The 19,826-nt window shown below is 40.5% G+C and overlaps 1 protein-coding gene across 1 annotated transcript; it reads right to left on the bottom strand.

The window, feature by feature from the left end:
* Positions 1–2,067: 2,067 nt before the first annotated feature.
* chia.1 (chitinase, acidic.1) lies at positions 2,068–8,731 on the bottom strand. Its single transcript, XM_029152138.3, has 11 exons — positions 8,701–8,731; positions 8,435–8,464; positions 8,145–8,349; positions 7,750–7,806; positions 7,481–7,646; positions 4,818–4,942; positions 4,249–4,372; positions 3,761–3,943; positions 3,087–3,203; positions 2,816–2,942; positions 2,068–2,715 (listed from the first exon to the last, which is right to left on the bottom strand). Exons 1-11 carry the CDS (start codon positions 8,714–8,716, stop codon positions 2,507–2,509), a joined length of 1,359 nt encoding a protein of 452 aa, XP_029007971.1. The 5' UTR covers positions 8,717–8,731; the 3' UTR covers positions 2,068–2,506.
* Between the last annotated feature and the right edge of the window lie 11,095 nt (positions 8,732–19,826).

Genomic DNA, 19,826 nt, shown 5'->3' with positions numbered 1-19,826 from the left:
ATCAAGCTGTATGCTAAGAAAGAGCGAGACATCGACTCGCTGATCCACACCACAAGGATCTACAGCTCAGACATCGAGATGCCATTCGGGCTTGAGAAATGTGGGAGGATGGTGACAAAGAGAGGCAAGGTAATCCACACAGAAGGGGTCTCACTCCCAGAAGGAACAATAGCAGACATTGAGGACAATTACAAGTACCTTGGAATACCACAGGCGAACAGCAACCTTGAACAGGCAACAAGGATTGCGGCAACAGCCAAATACCTCCAACGAGTAAGGCAAGTCCTAAGAAGCCAGCTCAATGGCAAGAACAAATCCCAGGCAATAAACAGCTATGCCCTGCCAGTGATCAGATACCCTGCAGGAATAATCATGGGAGGACAAGCCCTTACATGGGATGTACCACCGGAACATAACTGAAGTAGCTGATCTCAACAAATCCTACCAATGGCTTGAAAGGGCCGGGCTGAAGGACAGAACAGAGGCACTCATCCTGGCTACACAGGGGCAGGCCCTGAGCACCAGAGCCATAGAAGCCCAGATCTACCACACCAGACAAGACCCAAGGTGTAGACTGTGCAAAGAGGCCCCTGAGACGATCCAGCACATAACTGCAGGGTGTAAGATGCTGGCAGGGAAAGCATACATGGAACGCCATAACCAAGTGGCTGGCATAGTATACAGGAACATCTGCGCAGAGTATGGACTGGAAACCCCAAGATCAAACTGGGAAACACCTCCCAAGGTGGTAGAGAACGAGCGAGCCAAGATCCTGTGGGACCTCCAGATCCAGACTGACAGAATGGTAATGGCGAACCAACCAGACATTGTGGTGATGGATAAAGAGCAGAGGAAAGCCGTAGTGGTGGATGTGGCAATACCAAGCGATGGCAACATCAGGAAAAAGGAACATGAGAAACTAGAGAAATACCAAGGGCTCAGAGAAGAACTGGAGAAGGCTTGGAAGGTGAAGGCCACAGTGGTGCCTGTGGTGATCGGAGCACTTGGGGCAGTGACCCCCAAACTGGAGGAGTGGCTACAACAGATCCCTGGAAAAACATCCGAAATCTCAGTCCAGAAAAGTGCAGTCCTAGGAACAGCACGGATACTGCGCAGAACCCTCAAGCTCCCTGGCCTCTGGTAGAGGACCCGACCTTGGAAAGTGGATGAGACCACCCGCGGAGGGTGAGAATAGAGTGGTATATATATATATATATATATATATTATAATTAAAAATACATACTGTATTATCAGTAGTATAACTGCTACTTTAGCCATAACCACAATGAATAGTCATTGAATTTTCTCAGTACAATATTACACATAATGTCTTTAATCAATCAGACTTTAATATGTTATATTCTTATCTACAGATTATATTTACACAATTGACGTCCCTTGCAGTTCTTTGTTAGCGCCACACAATTAGCACTGTCTAGGTGGAATAACCATATGTTACTGGCACCATGTGAACAAAGTTTGTAATGGCATGATTATCATACCAATTCATATAGTAACTAATTAAAGTTAAATTAGAGATATTTCCTTTTTATATTGCGTAAATTATAGTCCATAAAATAACTGTGATACCATTAATGGGACATACAGTAAAAGAAATATGTCAAAATGAATAAACAAGTCTAGAGGTTTCATGTCAATTTTGGACATCAGGGTGGGGGGCATGTTTGTACACACAAAAATACATTCTCACCAAAGCTGATGAAGAAATCATACATCTGCAAAATTAATGCAATATTGTCGTTTTTGGCAAACCATCTGAGAAATTATCAGATGTTCAAAAGTGGAGAAACTGGTTCCCCTTCTCAAAGAAACACATATTATCCACAGGAGGTGGAAAATAAATAGTAGAAAAGTTCTGTGAATAAATTAACTACATCTGGGTTTGGTTTTACACAGCACAAAGGTTATTGACAAAGTTGTATGGGTCAGGCTGTAATGACTGTGTTTCACAAAAACGACTTTGTCAGGTGACTGTAAATGCTTCTTTCAAATAGAGATTAGATTCAGGGAGTTTATTTTGCAATAAGATAAGATAGACTTTATTTATCCCACAATGCGGAAATGCGTTTGTCTTTTGTAAATACAAACAAAAACCTCTTTCATTGGACTTAGAAGTCAGTGCTGGGAAACACTGCATAAAATAATTGTATTGTAACCATGCAATTGTATATACTGTTTGGCAACATTGGCAACATTTATTTTTAGAAGACAAACTATACAATTAAACAAACAAATCTTTCATTAGCTAATGAAATGATACAGTGTAATTCTGTTTATTGGTTTAGTACTGCAAATAAATGAGTTGCATAAAAGAAGCCTGAAATTACAACAATCTCCTCACTGGTTTACTTTTTGTTGCTCTTCAGCATCATTAGGGTGGTAGTTGAATAATGCAGCAAAAAATAAGTTTTTACTGTAAAGCAACTATGTGTTAATAGTCATAAACTTTAGATGTGTTGTAGTTTATGTTTATGAGTCTGTTGTTCAGGGCCAGTGGCAGCACTTGCAGGAGTCCCAGAAAATGAGGCCAGGCTGGCAGTGCTGCAGGTGAGTGTTTCCTGAGTGGCACTGGAAGAAGGTGGTCTTATCAGCTGGGTTCTCATAAAGGCCATCAGGGCGACCACGGCAAAAGTCTGCCAAAGGATCTCTGGTAGTGGTGGGCCGTGGAGCGGTGGTAGGTTTCGGGGGAAAGCCTGCCAAGTTGGAGGTAGAAATGTTACAAATATAAAAGAGGCCAATCCAACACATAACAACACTGTCTCATCTTAACATTCTACATCAGTTGGTATTTACCCATGGACATCCTGAGGTGGTTGACAAGAGGGTATGCTCCAGTTGAGCAGAAAGATCCACTGAAGTCATCCATGTCCAGAGTCCACACGTGAGCACCTCCGAGGTTGTTGGCTGTCATCCACTGGACCTGCACAATAAGCACATCAGCAAAAGATATTGAAATAGAGGACTTGAAATATTTTGTGAAAACATGACAGGAGCTTTACAAGAACATACAAAGCAAGATGAGTTAACCATCCATTTTAATGGCAGGTAATAATAGATCTCTTACCTTGGAAGAAAAGCTGCGCTGGTCATCATAGCCCACCCAGGAATTAGCATAGGTGGCATATGGAACTTCCTGTTCAGAGATCCACTCAACAGTAGCACTTGGGAGGAAGGCACACACCTGGTGGCACAGCGAAATGAAGGGTTCATTACAGAGGTCATGTGTTGAATTCTGTTCTATTCTATGTTTATACTGTATGTTGAAGGAATTATTTTACATTTCCACTTTTAACATCTGTGAATTGAGGTTATTTACAATTCAACAATAACCCTTTAGAATACAATGACAAATCATCTAATCAATAATTCATCAATAATCCAAACCGCTTGTCGTCGCTCTTCCTGTAACTGTTATGAACAATAGCTTTAGGTTTCTTTGACTTCAGTCTTATTTAGACTGCTTTACTTCACTAGTCAATTTAAGTTGACCCCAGTAATGATGTCCTCCAACTCATCAACACAATGCTATGTACAAGCTTTCAAGGTTGCTTTAATACAGAAGAAACCTACACTCTACCCAACACTGTAGCCTTTATCTCAAAAATCCTTGAAGTATTTGCTAAGTAAATCCAAAACCTGGGTATGCCTATCTAAGTCAAACTTCAAGACATAAGCACATTGCTAAATGGGAAGCTCACAATATCAAGCATGAATATAATAGACATGATTATATACTACCTCATAGTAGGACCAGAAGCCAGCTGTGCGAGTATAGGGGCCAGCTTCTGCAGGGCCATTAGCTGGTGCTCCAAGGCCGGAATTACCAGTGGAAAGACGGAACGTGCGCCCGTAAGTGGGAAAACCCAGCAACAGTTTCTCAGGTTGTGCTCCCAAAACCATCCAGTGAGACACAGAAGATTCCTAATGACAAAGAACATAAACGTGTGAAAACAACAAAACTGTGTATGTGCCAACCTCACTGTAAATTCTTCAGCATTTACTGTAAACTATTACGTACTGATCTTGTAGCTACAAAGGCAGATTCATTCTAGGGATTTGGTAACAAATGGACTCTAAACATGAAATTACCATGAAAAGCCAGATAAGAAAATATGTAAATAGTCCTTATGTAAATGTGATGTTTTCAACATTTTTTAAAATGTAATGTTTTCAACATCACATTTTAATTCAGATATACTGTAGATGTGTTTTTTTGCCAATCTTACAATATTGTGCTTAATGTGTGAGCCAGAATCCACAGCGCTAGGGTACAGTGGGCTGTTGTGTCCAGTCACTGGGTCCCAGGATCCATGGAAGTCGTAGGTCAATAGGTTGATGAAGTCCAAGTGGCTGTTGGTGTAAAGTTTTATTTTTAGATTGACAATAGAAGAAATGTCCACAAAATAAGAAACTACACAGAATAAGAAAGATACCGTATTTAGATTTAATGTAATATAGCATAATTCTTTTTTTTAAATAAGAGTCTGTTCATGTATCACTGTTGTGATATTTCATTCTTCCCTTCATCTCTATTTCCTTAAAGCACTTACTGTGCATTCCTGTACAACTGAGCAGCTACAAATATATATTTGAGTGAATGACGACTAATGTGTTCACTGACAACACTGAAAAATCTGAAAAAAAAGTTTTATGGCCAGTTTGGCCACATACTGTATGTGAAATAATGGTCAAACATTTGTCTATGGAATTAACTGTTAGAGCTTATTTAAACCATTACCTACCACAAACATTGTATATTTAAAAATGGAATACTAACTAAATGAAATCAACCTACGGTGATATCTTGTTCACTTCATAGGCTCTGTCAATGGTAGAAGCCAGTGCAGCCACATTGGCTGACAGCAGCAGCTTAGTCCTTCTGTTGTCTTTACCATCATCCTCAAAGGCCTTGGACAGTTCCTATATGAAAGAACCAAGCCTGAATTTGATGTAGGACTGATGCATTCCACAGCCATAAATTTTCAAATCTAGGGTTTTTCATTTCACTACATGTATTGGTAGTTTAAAGGAAATTGCAAAACATTTCATCATACAGATGGAGCGGTTCATTTTCGCTGATTTCAGTCGACTGTCAGTCACCTTTCTGACGCTGATCACACACTTATCACACCCTCATCAGCCGACTGTCAGCAGCCCCCCTCCTTGGTCTGTCTGGGGAAGGCGTTAAATATGTTAATGAGGCCACCCCCATTTTAGCACCAAAGACGCAATTCCAGGGTAAAACCAAAAGGTGGAGCTTTAGTATCTGACCCGTAGAGTTAGGGTCAAACAGCAAGTATAGGCACAGTTCTGAGAACAGGACATAGATCTGATAACGTCAGTTCTACACTGTTTGCTAGGGCAGACAGACAAACAGACAGACAATAGTCTGTCTAAACAGTCAACTAAAAAAGTTGAGAAAACTTGAAAAGTTGACTTCATTTCAGAATTGAATGTTGTACTAACTTTTTTAATCATAGATAAGCATCGGCAGCTCACACTGCCACAGCTGCCAAACTACCTTCTGGAGGTTTATCAGTTACTGGCTGTATTAGGTTGAGTTGGACTTCACTAATGAAATTATTAAATTATCATTCTATATATTATTCTTATTCACTTGAATGTAGTGTGTGTCAGTCTGCCTGCTTCAGGAGCTGTTTTAAATTTAAAAAAGAACATTTCAATGTTCTAATCAAGCTTAGATGAACATAACAATAGAGAGCCTCTTTTCAGACAGAACGACCAATCCACAGCACTAGTTAGACTGGTTTTACACCACCCCCTTCTCCCCAAAGCACCAGAGTCCTGCAGTGCTGTTACCTGATGTGATGTAACCAGATACATTTGTGAACTACTTGGATAGCTCAATTGGTAAAGTCACAGGACTTGCATGCGGGGAGTTCCCGGTTCGAATCCCCGTTAGGGCTAACAAGGTCTGCGTCAGGTGCTGGGGAACCAGAGCACCTTGGCGAGAAGTGGGCTACTGGAACAAGAAAGAAATGGCTGAGATGCGAGAACAAGGCTCTGTTGGAATGCTACTACTCAAGTAACCCTAGTCAGAGGGGCTACATGCAAAGAATGTGTGGTGAATGGGAACGGAGAAACCCACATTCAAGGCTGACGGCGAAGCAACTAGTAGCTCAGTGTTCCAACACCCACAAACGGCAACTGCTATCACAACTTGAGATTGACGAGATACAACACAAATGCTACGGCAAGAAGGAGGCCGAGGACTAGTGAGCGTGAGAACTATCCGGGATGAAACATCCAAGATCCATAAGTACATCAAGGATGAGGCCCCGACAGATGACGTGCTGAGTGAATGTCTCAGGCAGGCACAAATCCTACCTTGGCTTGAAAGGGCTGGGCTGAAGGACAGCACAGAGGCACTCATCCTGGCCGCACAGGAGCAGGCCCTGAGCACCAGAGCCATAGAGGCCCAGATCTACCACACCAGACAAGACCCAAGGTGTAGACTGTGCAAAGAGGCCCCTGAGACGGTCCAGCACATAACTGCAGCACATAACTGCAGGGTGTAAGATGCTGGCAGGCAAAGCATACATGGAACGCCATAACCAAGTGGCTGGCATAGTATACAGGAACACCTGCGCAGAGTATGGACTGGAGACCCCAAGGTCAAAGTGGGAAACACCTCCCAAGGTGGTAGAGAACGAGCAAGCCAAGATCCTGTGGGACTTCCAGATCCAGACTGACAGAATGGTAATGGCGAACCAACCAGACACTGTGGTGATGGATAAAGAGCAGAGGAAAGCCGTAGTGGTGGATGTGGCAATACCAAGCGATGGCAACATCAGGAAAAAGGAACATGAGAAACTAGAGAAATACCAAGGGCTCAGAGAAGAACTGGAGAAGGCTTGGAAGGTGAAGGCCACAGTGGTGCCTGTGGTGATCGGAGCACTAGGGGCTGTGACCCCCAAACTGGAGGAGTGGCTACGACAGATCCCTGGAAAAACATCCGAAATCTCAGTCCAGAAAAGTGCAGTCCTAGGAACAGCAAGGATACTGCGCAGAACCCTCAAGCTCCCTGGCCTCTGGTAGAGGACCCGAGCTTGGAAAGTGGATGAGACCACCCGCGGAGGGTGAGAATAGAGTGTGTGTATATATATATATATATAAATATATATTTATATATATTTGTGTACACAAACCTCATGCACTTCCAATCTGCCTGTGGGCCTGGATTACACATCACTGCTCCACCTGGTGCATGAATGTGCAATTGCAGGTCATTTCTTAAAAAAGGTTTAGGGGGCGTTAACAAGGTAGCCACGCATTAAGTACATCACAGTGGGGGGTCATGACTGGTGTAGGGGGGCTTGGTGGAATGATACCTAAGTCATGCTAATGTCATGACAAGATCAGTGTGAAATCCTGCAGCAACGAGGCAACGCAAATTTGCCGCTCCATCTGTATGTGAATAATACAGGAGATGCTAACCGTGATCAGCAGCGTGAACCTCTCCTTGTCCTCCTGGGGACTGCCATTGTGTCCAGGATATTCCCAGTCGAGGTTCAGGCCATCGAAGTTATGAGTGCGCAGGTAGCTGATGGCTGATTTGATGAAGGCTGCACGACTCTCAGGTTTGGCAACCATGCCGATAAATCTGGAGGGTTGAACAAATCACCTGTAATGTCTGTTTTGGAACTTCTGTATATACAGTAGGAAGGTTTGTAATGTATGAAAATGTGGAAGAAATTTGAACTTACGGGCTTATTCCATTGACTGAGCCACCAACTGACAGTAGAGTTTTTAGATCAGGATTGCTGCAGGAAGACAGACACAGCATAATTTAACTAGAAATTTCAACAATAACCTGTTTCCTAAAATGTAACAGTTTGTATAAGTGTAACAACATTGTGCTTAAATCAAAAAATGTTTTGAGTTTCTATTGTTTAAAGAAAAACTTTGATTTGGGTTAGATTAGTTTATGTGCAGGATAACACAAGTGAAGTCAAAGCTTGAACAACTTTTTGAGATGATTAGCAGCTGTGAAACATGACAGTAAAGTCCAGCTTTCTGTCTTGTTTTGGCAGTACAGCAGAGCGTCTTAAGTAGCGTTCACTGCTCAGCAGCTGAATGTTGGCCGACTGTTCGCACTCACACTTTCTTAAGGCTGGAAAGTGTGCCAAACTGTTGCTCATCATTCCATTCAATGGGAACGATCTGGTTGAAGTTGTTGATGGTGGCCAGAGCGTAGATGACATGGGTGCATAGGAAAGGGTCAACGTTGTCTGTAGTGAATTTTGCATTGCCGGGCCTGTATTGGGCCCAGTTGGTCATCTGACACACCAGCTTACTGGATGAAGCTGAAGAAAGATGAAAGCAAAGCAGCAATGACACTTTTAATGAAAAACGGATGGAGTCAAACCCTGTGACACACTAAATACTTACCAATGTGTAAAACAAGCAGGATGCCCAACACTGAAAAACAAGAGACAACATCCATAGTAATTTATTTACAATATTTTACAATTCAACTGAGTATGCAATTTTGTTACAAATTATACTCTGTACTATTGCTAGTCTACTGAATGGTAGTATAATTTCATTATAACAATATAAAGGTTTTGCATTATTTTATAAAAAGTTTCAGCGAAGAATAGATACATAAAAAATGGCTTTATAAATGCACAAATTCATTAAATATATGTCTTTACCTCTAATGAGTCTCATAATTGTGCTTGTTAGCGATCCAATTTTCTGAAGAGTAACTGATAAATAAGAGTGAATTAATAAGAAATTCTCATTTGCAGGTTTATATAACGTTGCTAAAAAACACATTACAATGTTTACTGTAAATATTATTTAAATTTTAGCTAAATGAGAATATATGCTATAAATCTACATATCGCATTACCTTTCTTCAAGACAAACAGCAGCAGAGTCCAGAGGTTGATGGAGTTGGGTCCGATTTATATTTTACACATTAATGACTAATAGCTAGTGGCAAAGTTCAGCAGATAAGACTTTGACATAGTGGGAGTCTGGATGACGTACCTAATCGCCCCACTTTTATGTAGGACAAGGCAAAACATTGTAGGTAGAACTGCTGTTAAGAGACTATGTTGGTTCAGTTCTAAACATAGTAGAATATTTAGAATTAATAAAGGTGGCTTAACAGGAAATTAAAGATTTATTGTGGAGAAGATGAAAGACAAACAACAAATCTGTTTTTAGTGAGGATCATGCAGCCTGCAGTTTGAATTAATTCAGTGAAGAGGGTGTGAAAGAAAAAGGAAAACTGCCCAAGACTTCAACTATTCTATGACTGCTCATGTGGTGGTAATGAAACAGACTAGGACAAAGTCTTGTGTAGAAACTCTCAATCAAAAGGCACCAAAAAATCATTATGTGGTGCTCGAAACATAAGTTGGATTAAAACTAATTGACAAAGATAATTTGCAATTTGGTGGCAATGTTCAGTCCTTACAGCCATGTGAACAGTACACATATAATAAATATTACCTACTGTTGTGAACTACAGAGTTATTTTTGGATAATTCCCTTGTTACAGCTTAGTATTGTGAAACCTTGCTTATATTATTAGATATTGTGAAAATTGCCACTGTACATTATAAATGCAATAAATGATTTTCATATTCTGCTTATGGTTTATGCTTATGGCATCAAACCATCATTCTGTGTGAATGGTGCTTTGTTCACAGGCAGATTAATTTGATAAAATGTTGCTCAGTACACTAATCTTTGTTTTGCTAATAGCTAAACTGTATTGCTGCTCTTTTTCACATTTCCAGTACCAATAAAGTCTTCACAGCTATAGCATGAGTATCTACAATATTTACTGTGTGATACACCCTATTAACAAACGATAAACAACAAATACTTTTTTACTTTTTTGTTTTTTTTTTCAGTTATTTACATACTGTATATGTAATAGAAACAATAATTGATGTGCTGTGGTGGGGATGTGATCTGTTCATCTTATCTTATAAATCACATTGTTGGTAAATCACATTGTCGTAAAGTTAATCAAAGGATTATTAGGGAATTGCCGTCAAATTTGCCACAATGGTGCACAGATTAGATGTTGGTGTTTTTAATTTTTATGTTTCTGTGATTGTCACATTTGTCATTGTATCTCTGCCTAGAACATTGATTCTTTATTGGTTGTGTAACATGATGATATTTTCTTTATTGTATTATTCTTAATTTTTTTGTTATTCAGAAAAATAAATTAGAGAAACAGGACGTTCATATCTCCAGAAAACTTCGATGTATCTGTGATTAAAATTTATATAGCTCATTGTAGTAATACTTCATTAACTGAAATTATATATATCAACACACAGACGACTTTAGTGATTAGTTGTGACATGTTTGTGCTGAAATCAAAGGACTATTTTAACAGCAGTTATCTTCAGATTATCACAGTTCTTATGATGGTTTATAGACATGATCTTATTTTGTTATTCAGCCTTTTTTATTGCTTCTCATATCTTAGATAAAGTAAGTTACCTAATATCATTTAATGAAAGAAAACAACTGCTATCTACATGTTACACAATCAGGATTATTTCATCATTGAACATAATCTTACAGCTGAAAAGGCTAAAATATCTACTTATATAAAATCCTCAAAGATGTTGATCTGATTGTAGCTTTAAACCACAGGTGTTTTTGAATGGGTCTCTGGATACTACAGTGGGTATTTAAGCAGCACATTTTGTGAGGTTTTTAAAGAATTGACTGGCAAATGATGAAATGTGAAGTTACTGTATGTGGCACCAAGCAGTTATTGCATTTTCTCATCTCCCTTTTGGAGGAATAAGCAGCAAGATAATGAGTGAGTGACTGACTTGATGTTATGACTTTGACTTTAAAATCTCAATTAAGTTGTGTGAAACCTTTCATGAATACATATCTACTAGTTGATGAAAAAAATCTACAATAGCAAATATTATTGCATTATTATTAATTGTAGTTAGATGAAGTGTTGATGGTTATTTTATTGTGAAATTTCAGTTTATGCTTGTAAGGGTTGGCCAAACAATGGAGAACACACACACACAGGGACACAGTTGTAGTCCTCACCGGCTTAAATGTTTATTACAGAAAAACTATTTACAAAACAACAAAAAATACATCACCAAGATAGAGTAGGTAAACAAACAAGTTAAAGAGAAAGTACACAGAAAATAATAGCTGGTAAGGTCTGTAGCTATCATGTGTCCAGCAGCTGGTCTACACGCAACTGCAGGCAATATTTCCTCTACTTGAAGAGGTGCTACTCCTGGCCTTATATCATACAAGCCCCTCCTGCCATCCTCTCTCAGAGCGATGCAGAGAAACTGATCTATGCATTTGTTACCTCTAGGCTGGACTACTGTAACTCCTTACCCATAGGATGTCCTAACAGCTCCTTTTACACCCAAAGGCCTGTTTTGGGGGGTCTTCTGGAAAATGGCATATCTACATTCAAATGAATTTATCTCTGCAACCACAAAGTGTATTTGAATGCAAATAATGTCATAAAATAAAGGGCACTTGTGAGATGTGAAATGAGTGTTGCTGATATGATGTTTATAATTAACATAATTGAAAGGACTTAGCCACGAATAATGACTGATCGCGTTTTATGACCTCGGTGCGATAGAAAACGTGACCAAATGGCAGACACATAATTTACCTTAGACAAGCTCTGTAGGAGGGCTAGAAAGTAACAGCGTGATGCGATAACGTTCCAGAATGTAGGAATAACAGATAATGTAAACAATGTTTACATGATTTATTTAGCTAGCAGTTAGCTTAGTGTATATTGTTCTTTGTCTCATAACTAACCCACATGCACAGCTCAGGAGACGTCCAGGTAAGTAAACAGAAGCCTTAATGTTCAGAATAGTTAAGGTACAGGCACATGTTAAAACCAGGTAGGCAGAATGGCAAAGGTACACAACAGGCAGGCAAGCGGATGGTCAAAAAGGGGTAATCAGGTCAAACACCGGGAGGGATGATCCAAATTATCAAAGACGTGGTCAAAAAACAGGCAAGACGTTAACAGGCAGGCAAAAATGAGGAATTCTAGAATGGGTTACAAAACTCACAATCTGGCAGGGAACTAAGGTAAGTGCTGGTGCTTAAGTACTAGAGTAAATGACCAGATTGTGAACAGCTGAGTAATCACTTGACTGAAATGTGAAAAAGGGTATGACTGAACAGGGAGGATCGGAGGAGGGCCGCAGGTCAGTCACTGTCTTCTTTAAGCTGACGATGGCCCCGGAAAATCTGGGTGCGACCGGTGGAACTCCTGGATGAGGCTGCGATCCAAAATGAGTCTAGAGGAAACCCACAAATGCTCCTCTGGACTGTACCCCTCCCAGTCCACTAAGTATTGGCGGCCTCACTCCCGCCGAGTGTCTTGATCGAGTAGGCCAGCCCCCCATCCACCATCCGAGGAGGCAGCGGAAGAGGAGTAGGTGGAACCAAAGGGCTGCTCCGGAACGGTTTGCGTCTACTAACATAAAAGGTGGGATGGATACCCAGAGTCCTGGGCAAGGAGAGCTTGACAGAGACTGGATTAACCTTTATGATGGTAAATGGCCCAATAAATTTCTGTGCCAACTTACGTGAAGGGACCTTAAGGTGCAGGTCCTCTGTGGAGAGCCAAACTTGGTCCCCCACTTCATAGTCCTGAGAACGTTTAAGGTCGGCATTGTCTTTGAAGCGGGCTTGTGTCTTTAACATGATCCTCCGCGCCCGAAGCCAGGTGCGGCGCCAACTCAGCAGCAGCGCATGAGCTGATGGCACCTGGACCTCGTGAATCCTGGACAGGGCGTCAGGCTTGCCATTGCTGGACCCTGGGCGATATGACAGACGAAAGTTAAACCTCCCAAAGAACAATGACCGGCGGGCCTGTCGGGAATTTCCTTGCCATCCTGAAATACTCCAAGTTCTTATGGTTCGTATATAGAATAAACGGCTGTTCTGCCCCCTCCAGCCAATGTGTTGGCTCTGTTCCCTTATCCCCTTATTGGTCTCTGTTACCGGAGACCAATAAGGGGATGGCTGACGTCCAAGTTCCTCCACTGTTTGTCACTTGTATCAGCGGGGAGTTTGGACATCTCAGCGGGGTTGCCAGGTATGGTTCCCCAGCCTGGTGCCTGGTTTTGGTGCTCAGATTTGAAATCGCTTTGTTTCCACTTACTACTATCAGGATGAGGACATTACATGTAGACCGCAGTACCTCCTTTGTTTGATCATGACCTTAATATAAATTTTGTTAATAACAGAATAATATATGAGGTCCCCCAACAAAACTAACCTCTGCGCCGCTTCTCATCCGGGCGTCACCTCCTGGAAAATCTGTTTTAGTGCAGCAGAGAAGCTGGCGTACGTAGACATACACATAGATCGGTTTGGCCACTCCACGGTGGCCCAAGACTCGGCCTACCGGCTAGGTGCGAGGCTGCGTATGCCACCACTCGAATTGAATCTCACATTGGGTAATGAAAGCACGACAGTCACCTGTACTCTCCGAGAAGCATTGTGGAGCTCCAAGGCGCACTGCCAAAGCCTTAGAGAATGGATAGCATCTCCTCCTGGCGTGCCGCGCCGCGGGCAAGGTCCTACAGGGCGTAGTTTTTCAATTCAAAACTTAACGTTTCAGTCACGTGTTTACTCAGCTGTTCACAATCTGGTCATTTACAGATGGAGCGGTTCATTTTCGCTGATTTCAGTCGACTGTCAGTGTCAGATCACACACTTATCACACCCTAATGAGTCGACTGTCAGCAGCCCCATCCTTGGTCTGTCTGGGAAAGGTGTTAAAAATGTTCAGGCCACCCCCATTTTAGTACCAAAGACGCAATTCCAGGGTAAAACCAAAAAGTGGAGCTTTAGTATCTGACCTGTCAAGTTAAGGTCAATTACTAAGTATAGGCACAGTTCTGAGAAAAGGGACATAGATATGATAATGTCAGTTCTACACTGTTTGCTAGAGCAGACAGAAAAACAGACAGACAGACAGTAGTCTGTCTAAACAGTCAACTAAAAAGTTGAGAAAAATTGAAAGTTGACTTCATGTCAGAGATGAATGTTGTACTTACTTTTTGTTATCATAGATGAGCATAGGCAGCTGCCAAACTACCTTCTAGAGGTTTATCAGTTACTGGCTGTATTAGGTTGAATTGGACTTTACTAATCTACCTAATAAAATTCTTAAATTCTCATTCTATATATTCGGCCATATTCACTTGGATGTAATGTGTGTCAGTCTGCCTGCTCCAGAAGCTGTTTTAAATGAGAAAATGAGCATTTGAATCTTCTAAACAAGCTTAGATGAACATAACAATAGAGAGCTTCTTTTCAGACAGAACGACCAATCCACAGCACTAGTTAGACTGGTTTCACACCACCCCCTTCTCCCCAAAGCACCAGAGTCCTGCAGTGCTGTTACCTGATGTGATGTAACCAGATACAGATGGAGCGGTTCATTTTCGCTGATCTCAGTCGACTGTCAGTCACCTTTCTGACGCTGATCACACACTTATGACACCCTCATCAGCCGACTCTCAGCAGCCCCCCTTCTTGGTCTGTCTGGGGAAGGTGTTAAAAATGTTAATGAGGCCACCCCCATTTTAGCACCAAAGACGCAAATCCAGGGTAAAACCAAAAGGTGGAGCTGTAGTATCTGACCCGTAGAGTTAGGGTCAAACAGCAAGTATAGTCACAGTTCTGAGAACAGGACATAGATCAGATAACGTCAGTTCTACACTGTTTGCTAGGGCATACAGACAAACAGACAGACAGACAATAGTCTGTCTAAACAGTGAACTAAAAAGTTGAGAAAACTTGAAAAGTTGACTTCATTTCAGAATTGAATGTTGTACTAACTTTTTTTTATTCATAGATAAGCGTCTGCAGCTGACGCTGTCACAGCTGCCAAACTACCTTCTGGAGGTTTATCAGTTACTGGCTGTATTAGGTTGAGTTGGACTTCACGAATGAAATTATTAAATTCTCATTCTACAGATGGAGCGGTTCATTTTCGCTGATTTCAGTCGACTGTCAGTCACCTTTCTGACGCTGATCACACACTTATCACACCCTCATCAGCCGACTGTCAGCAGCCCCCCTCCTTGGTCTGTCTGGGGAAGGTGTTAAAAATGTTAATGAGGCCACCCCCATTTTAGCACCAAAGACGCAATTCCAGGGTAAAACCAAAAGGTGGAGCTTTAGTATCTGACCCGTAGAGTTTGGGTCAAACAGCAAGTATAGGCACAGTTCTGAGAACAGGACATAGATCTGATAATGTCAGTTCTACACTGTTTGCTAGGGCATACAGACAAGCAGACAGACAGACAATAGTCTGTCTAAACAGTGAACTAAAAAGTTGAGAAAACTTGAAAAGTTAACTTCATATCAGAATTGAATGTTGTACTAACTTTTTTTTAATCATAGATAAGCATCGGCAGCTCACGCTGCCACAGCTGCCAAACTACCTTCTGGAGGTTTATCAGTTACTGGCTGTATTAGGTTGAGTTGGACTTCACAAATGAAATTATTAAATTCTCATTCTATATATTATTCTTATTCACTTGAATGTAGTGTGTGTCAGTCTGCCTGCTTCAGGAGTTGTTTTAAATTAAAAAAAAGGAAAATTTCAATGTTCTAATCAAGCTTAGATGAACATAGACTGGTTTCACACCACCCCCTTCTCCCCAAAGCACCAGAGTCCTGCAGTGCTGTTACCTGTTGTAACCAGATACATTTGTGAACTACTTCATCCATCCATCACTTATAAGAGCCTAGTGGTTAAAGCACACAACTTCTCACCCACAGTTTTTAATTAAACTGTTTTTGTTAGTTGGTGGTTTAAAATAACTTTTATATCCTAAAGCCATAGACTTAACACTTTCTTTTTAACAAGTTTTATTTACAGATTTTATAAACGTCCAGTTCATTTGACCATTTTCTAAATCAAGTTGTCTGAAAGTTGGGTCACTACATTCTTTTAGTTCAGAAATGTTTCTCAAGGAGCTTCTACATTATATGTCCTTCATGGGGGACACTGTCTTCACACCTTCTCACAGTCCTTTGTTCAACTGATGAACCAGTTCTTTACAGGTGTGAAGTGAAGCCTATTGTAAATAGAGGATAGTGCCTAACTTTACTCAGACTGAAGGTTCCTGCACTTTTGGTAATGTTTCTGCTTTAGGAAAAGTCTGTAATTTAACTTGAAAATTATTGAGCAGTCACAATCAGCCGATTGCAGTGACATTTTGCAGTAAAAGGTGACTGAAATGACACGGAACTGAAAGAATATCAGTTGGCATAACTCATAACCCATATGTATGCAGATCTCTGTATTTTGTGTCACTTGAATTTGTGTGGTAAACGAAAGACACCAGAGGCAAGTTTACACCAGGAGTCTCTAGCTGGGAGCTTCTGTGCCTTAACCACTAGGCTGTTGGTCCTCTGAGGGAGACCTACTGTATGGACAGTAACTAAATTCCTTCATACAACATTATGTTAACAGAGCCTTGATTTGAGTGGAACCTTTAAAGTTATGGATCCATGAAGAATTTTCTTGTTAAGCAGTTTACAAATATATCTGATTTTCATGGCTCAGGTGAAGTTATGTGGAAGTTGAGTCATGTCAACTCTTTCAGTCTGGTGTCCTTCTTGGGGGAGGGTTCATCATACCTACTCACTTTTGTGTCTTTTGTTCACGTAACAAGCCAGTTCTTTGCAAGTGTGAAGTAAAGCCAAACTGGAGGATAATAATGGAACTTCCCTCAGACTGAGGAAGCTTTTGGTCTTTGTCTGTTGTCATTTATTCCTGGCTGGCTGAGAAAAATTACCAGTAATTCTAGTGCTAATCATTACCATACAGTAATAGTTAGTATAATTAGGACAAATAAAATATCCATGTGGATGTTGACTGAATGTTTGACTAAAGGGCATTGTATTCATAACAGCTGTAATTTTCTACTTCTTGCTTAGACATAAATAACTTTAAGTTCAGTTATAAACTACTTTACATTTAAGACGGTCATTTCTGTTCTCTCTCTCTCTCTCTCTCTATATATATATATATATATATATATATATATATATATTATATATATATAGTACACAAACCTCATGCACTTCCAATCAATTGCAGGTAATTTCTTAAAAAAGGTTTAGGGGGCGTTAACAAGGCAGCCACGCATTAAGTATATCACAGTGGGGGGTCATGACTGTTGTAGGGGGGCTTGGTGGAATGATACCTAAGTCATGCTAATGTCATGACAAGATGAGTGTGAAATCCTGCAGCAACGAGGCAACAAAAATTTGCCGCTCCATCTGTACGTTTGTGAACTACTTAAACAGAAGATTCTTCTTCAGTGATCCATCACTTCAAGTGGTTAAAGCACACAACTTCCCACACAACTTCCCACCCACAGTTTTTTAATCAAACCGTTTTGTTAGTTGGTGGTTTAATATTAAAAACGTTTATATCCTGAAGCCATAAACTTAACGCTTTCTTTTTTAACAAGTTTTTTTTACAGATTTTATAAACATCCAGTTGGTTTGACCGTTTTCTAAACCAGGTTGTCTGAAAGTTGGATGGATTCAATAAGAGCAGAAATGTTTCTCAAGGAGCTTCTACATTATATGTCCTTTGTGGGGGACGTGGTCTTCACACCTTCTCACAGTCCTTTGTTCAATGAGCCAGTTCTTTACAGGTGTGAAGTGAAGCCTATTGTAAATAGAGGATAGCGCCTAACTTTACTCAGACAGAAGGTTCCTGCACTCTTTACATGGTAAAGTTTACTGCACCTTTGGTAATGTTTCTACTTTAGGAAAAGTCTGAGTTAACTTAAAAATGTATTGAGCCGTCACAATCAGCCGACTGTGGTAACATTTGGCAGTAAAGGTGATTGAAATGACACAGAACTGAAAGAATATCAGCTGGCCTAACTCATAACACATTAAAGTATTCAGATGTCCTTTATTATTACTTGATATGATAGATGATGATGCTGATTTCCTGCTGTAAATCAGGCCCAACGTCTCTCCATTCTTGAGGCACTGATGCCTGGGTGCACAGATATCTGTATTTTGTGTCACTTACATTTGTGTGGTAAATATAAGACACCAGAGGCAAGTTTACACCAGGAGTCTTTAGCTGGGAGCTTCTGTGCCTTAACCACTAGGCTGTTGGTCCTCTGAGGGTGACCTACTGTATGGACAGACACTAAATTCCTTCATACAGCATTATGTTAACAAAGCCTTGATTTGAGCGGAACCTTTAAAGTTGTGGATCCATGAAGAATTTTCTTGTTAAGCAGTTTACAAATATATCTGGTTTTCATGGCTCAGGTGAAGTTGTGGGGAAGTTGAGTCATGTCAACTCTTTCAGTCTGGTGTCCTTCTTGGGGGAGGATTCATCACACCTACTCACTTTTGTGTCTTTTGTTCACGTAACAAGCCAGTACTTTGCAAGTGTGAAGTGAAGCCAAATTCGAGGATAATATGGAACTTCCCTCAGACTGAGGAGGCTTTTGGTCTTTGTCTGTTGTCATTTATTGTTTATTTATTAGTAATACATAGTATAATTAGAACAAATAAAATATCCATGTGGATCTTGACTGAATGTTTGACTGAAGACCATTGTATTCAAAACTGCAGTAATCTTCTACTTACTTAGACATAAATAGCATTGTCCTAGAGCTGAAGTATTTCTCACCTGCTGATCGAGTAGTAGCAACACATTAGCATGTCTATGCGCCTCTACAAAAGAGGGGAAGGGATGTGAAATTTGCTATTGCGACTGTGAGCAAACATGAGACAAACAAAAGCTTGGTCAAACTCAGATCCAAGTCATCTGAGTATGAAACACATCAAAAATCATTCGATCTCGTGTTTCATTCAAGCGGCAGTCTGGAGCTCTCCGCTGAGACTGCTGCCAAATTCTCGCTACATCTAGTGCGCCACTCCCCCGTTTCTCTCGTAGCCTGCATTTGCACATCCATACATTTGTGTATTGGTCACTCTCTGTCTGGACACATGACTCCGAAACACGTCACGTGTTTGTGTAACTTTTAAGACCAAAACAAATTGTAAGCAGAGGTAACGAGAGAATGACTTTTTTGTTTTCTGTTTGTCTCTAAACAATAAAAACATATTAACTCCAATTCCGTGTCTTTTTGTAAAAAACTAACATTTTTTCCTGGTTTATTGGTTTGTATTAACGGATTAAATAAAATCCGTTTGCCGCTCATCGCAAGAGAAACGAAAACGGCTGTGAAAGTGGCTGGATGGACGGATGGGAAAAGAAAATGTTGAAATGTACACGGGCTGATTAAGAGTGATCTCATCCACACAGTTACAATGACACGCGTAGTCAAAACAAGTCAGTTCTGCAAACACAGAGTAAACACGTACGAACAAACATGTTACTGTAATGCGTCGCTGTAGATCTGCTGATTTCTGGCGTCCTGTCAAAATTACAATTGACAACTGCTGTAAAACAAACTTCTTAATAACTTATGATTATTACGGTTATTTACGTAAAATCTACAACTATTGGAAAACAATTATTAACAAGTTGTGGAAGTGTAAAACCTAAATAAGCGGCTGTAGTCGCAGATGGACTGCGCTCTACGTCTTTACTTGGCCATGTGCATTCAAATTATATTAATTAAACTACGACGCATAATCACGGAATTATGTGAAGCCAATATGTTGTATCAGATGTTAGAGCTGTCACAGTTTCTGGTCCTGCTCCTTGTTTTATTTTGAAGTCCTTCCTGTCGGTAATGTTCTGGTTCTATTC

Source organism: Betta splendens, chromosome 5, assembly GCF_900634795.4.
Source record: "Betta splendens chromosome 5, fBetSpl5.4, whole genome shotgun sequence".
In the NCBI taxonomy this organism is placed as follows: domain Eukaryota; kingdom Metazoa; phylum Chordata; class Actinopteri; order Anabantiformes; family Osphronemidae; genus Betta; species Betta splendens.
This window is presented reverse-complemented; position numbering and strand designations above follow the sequence as displayed.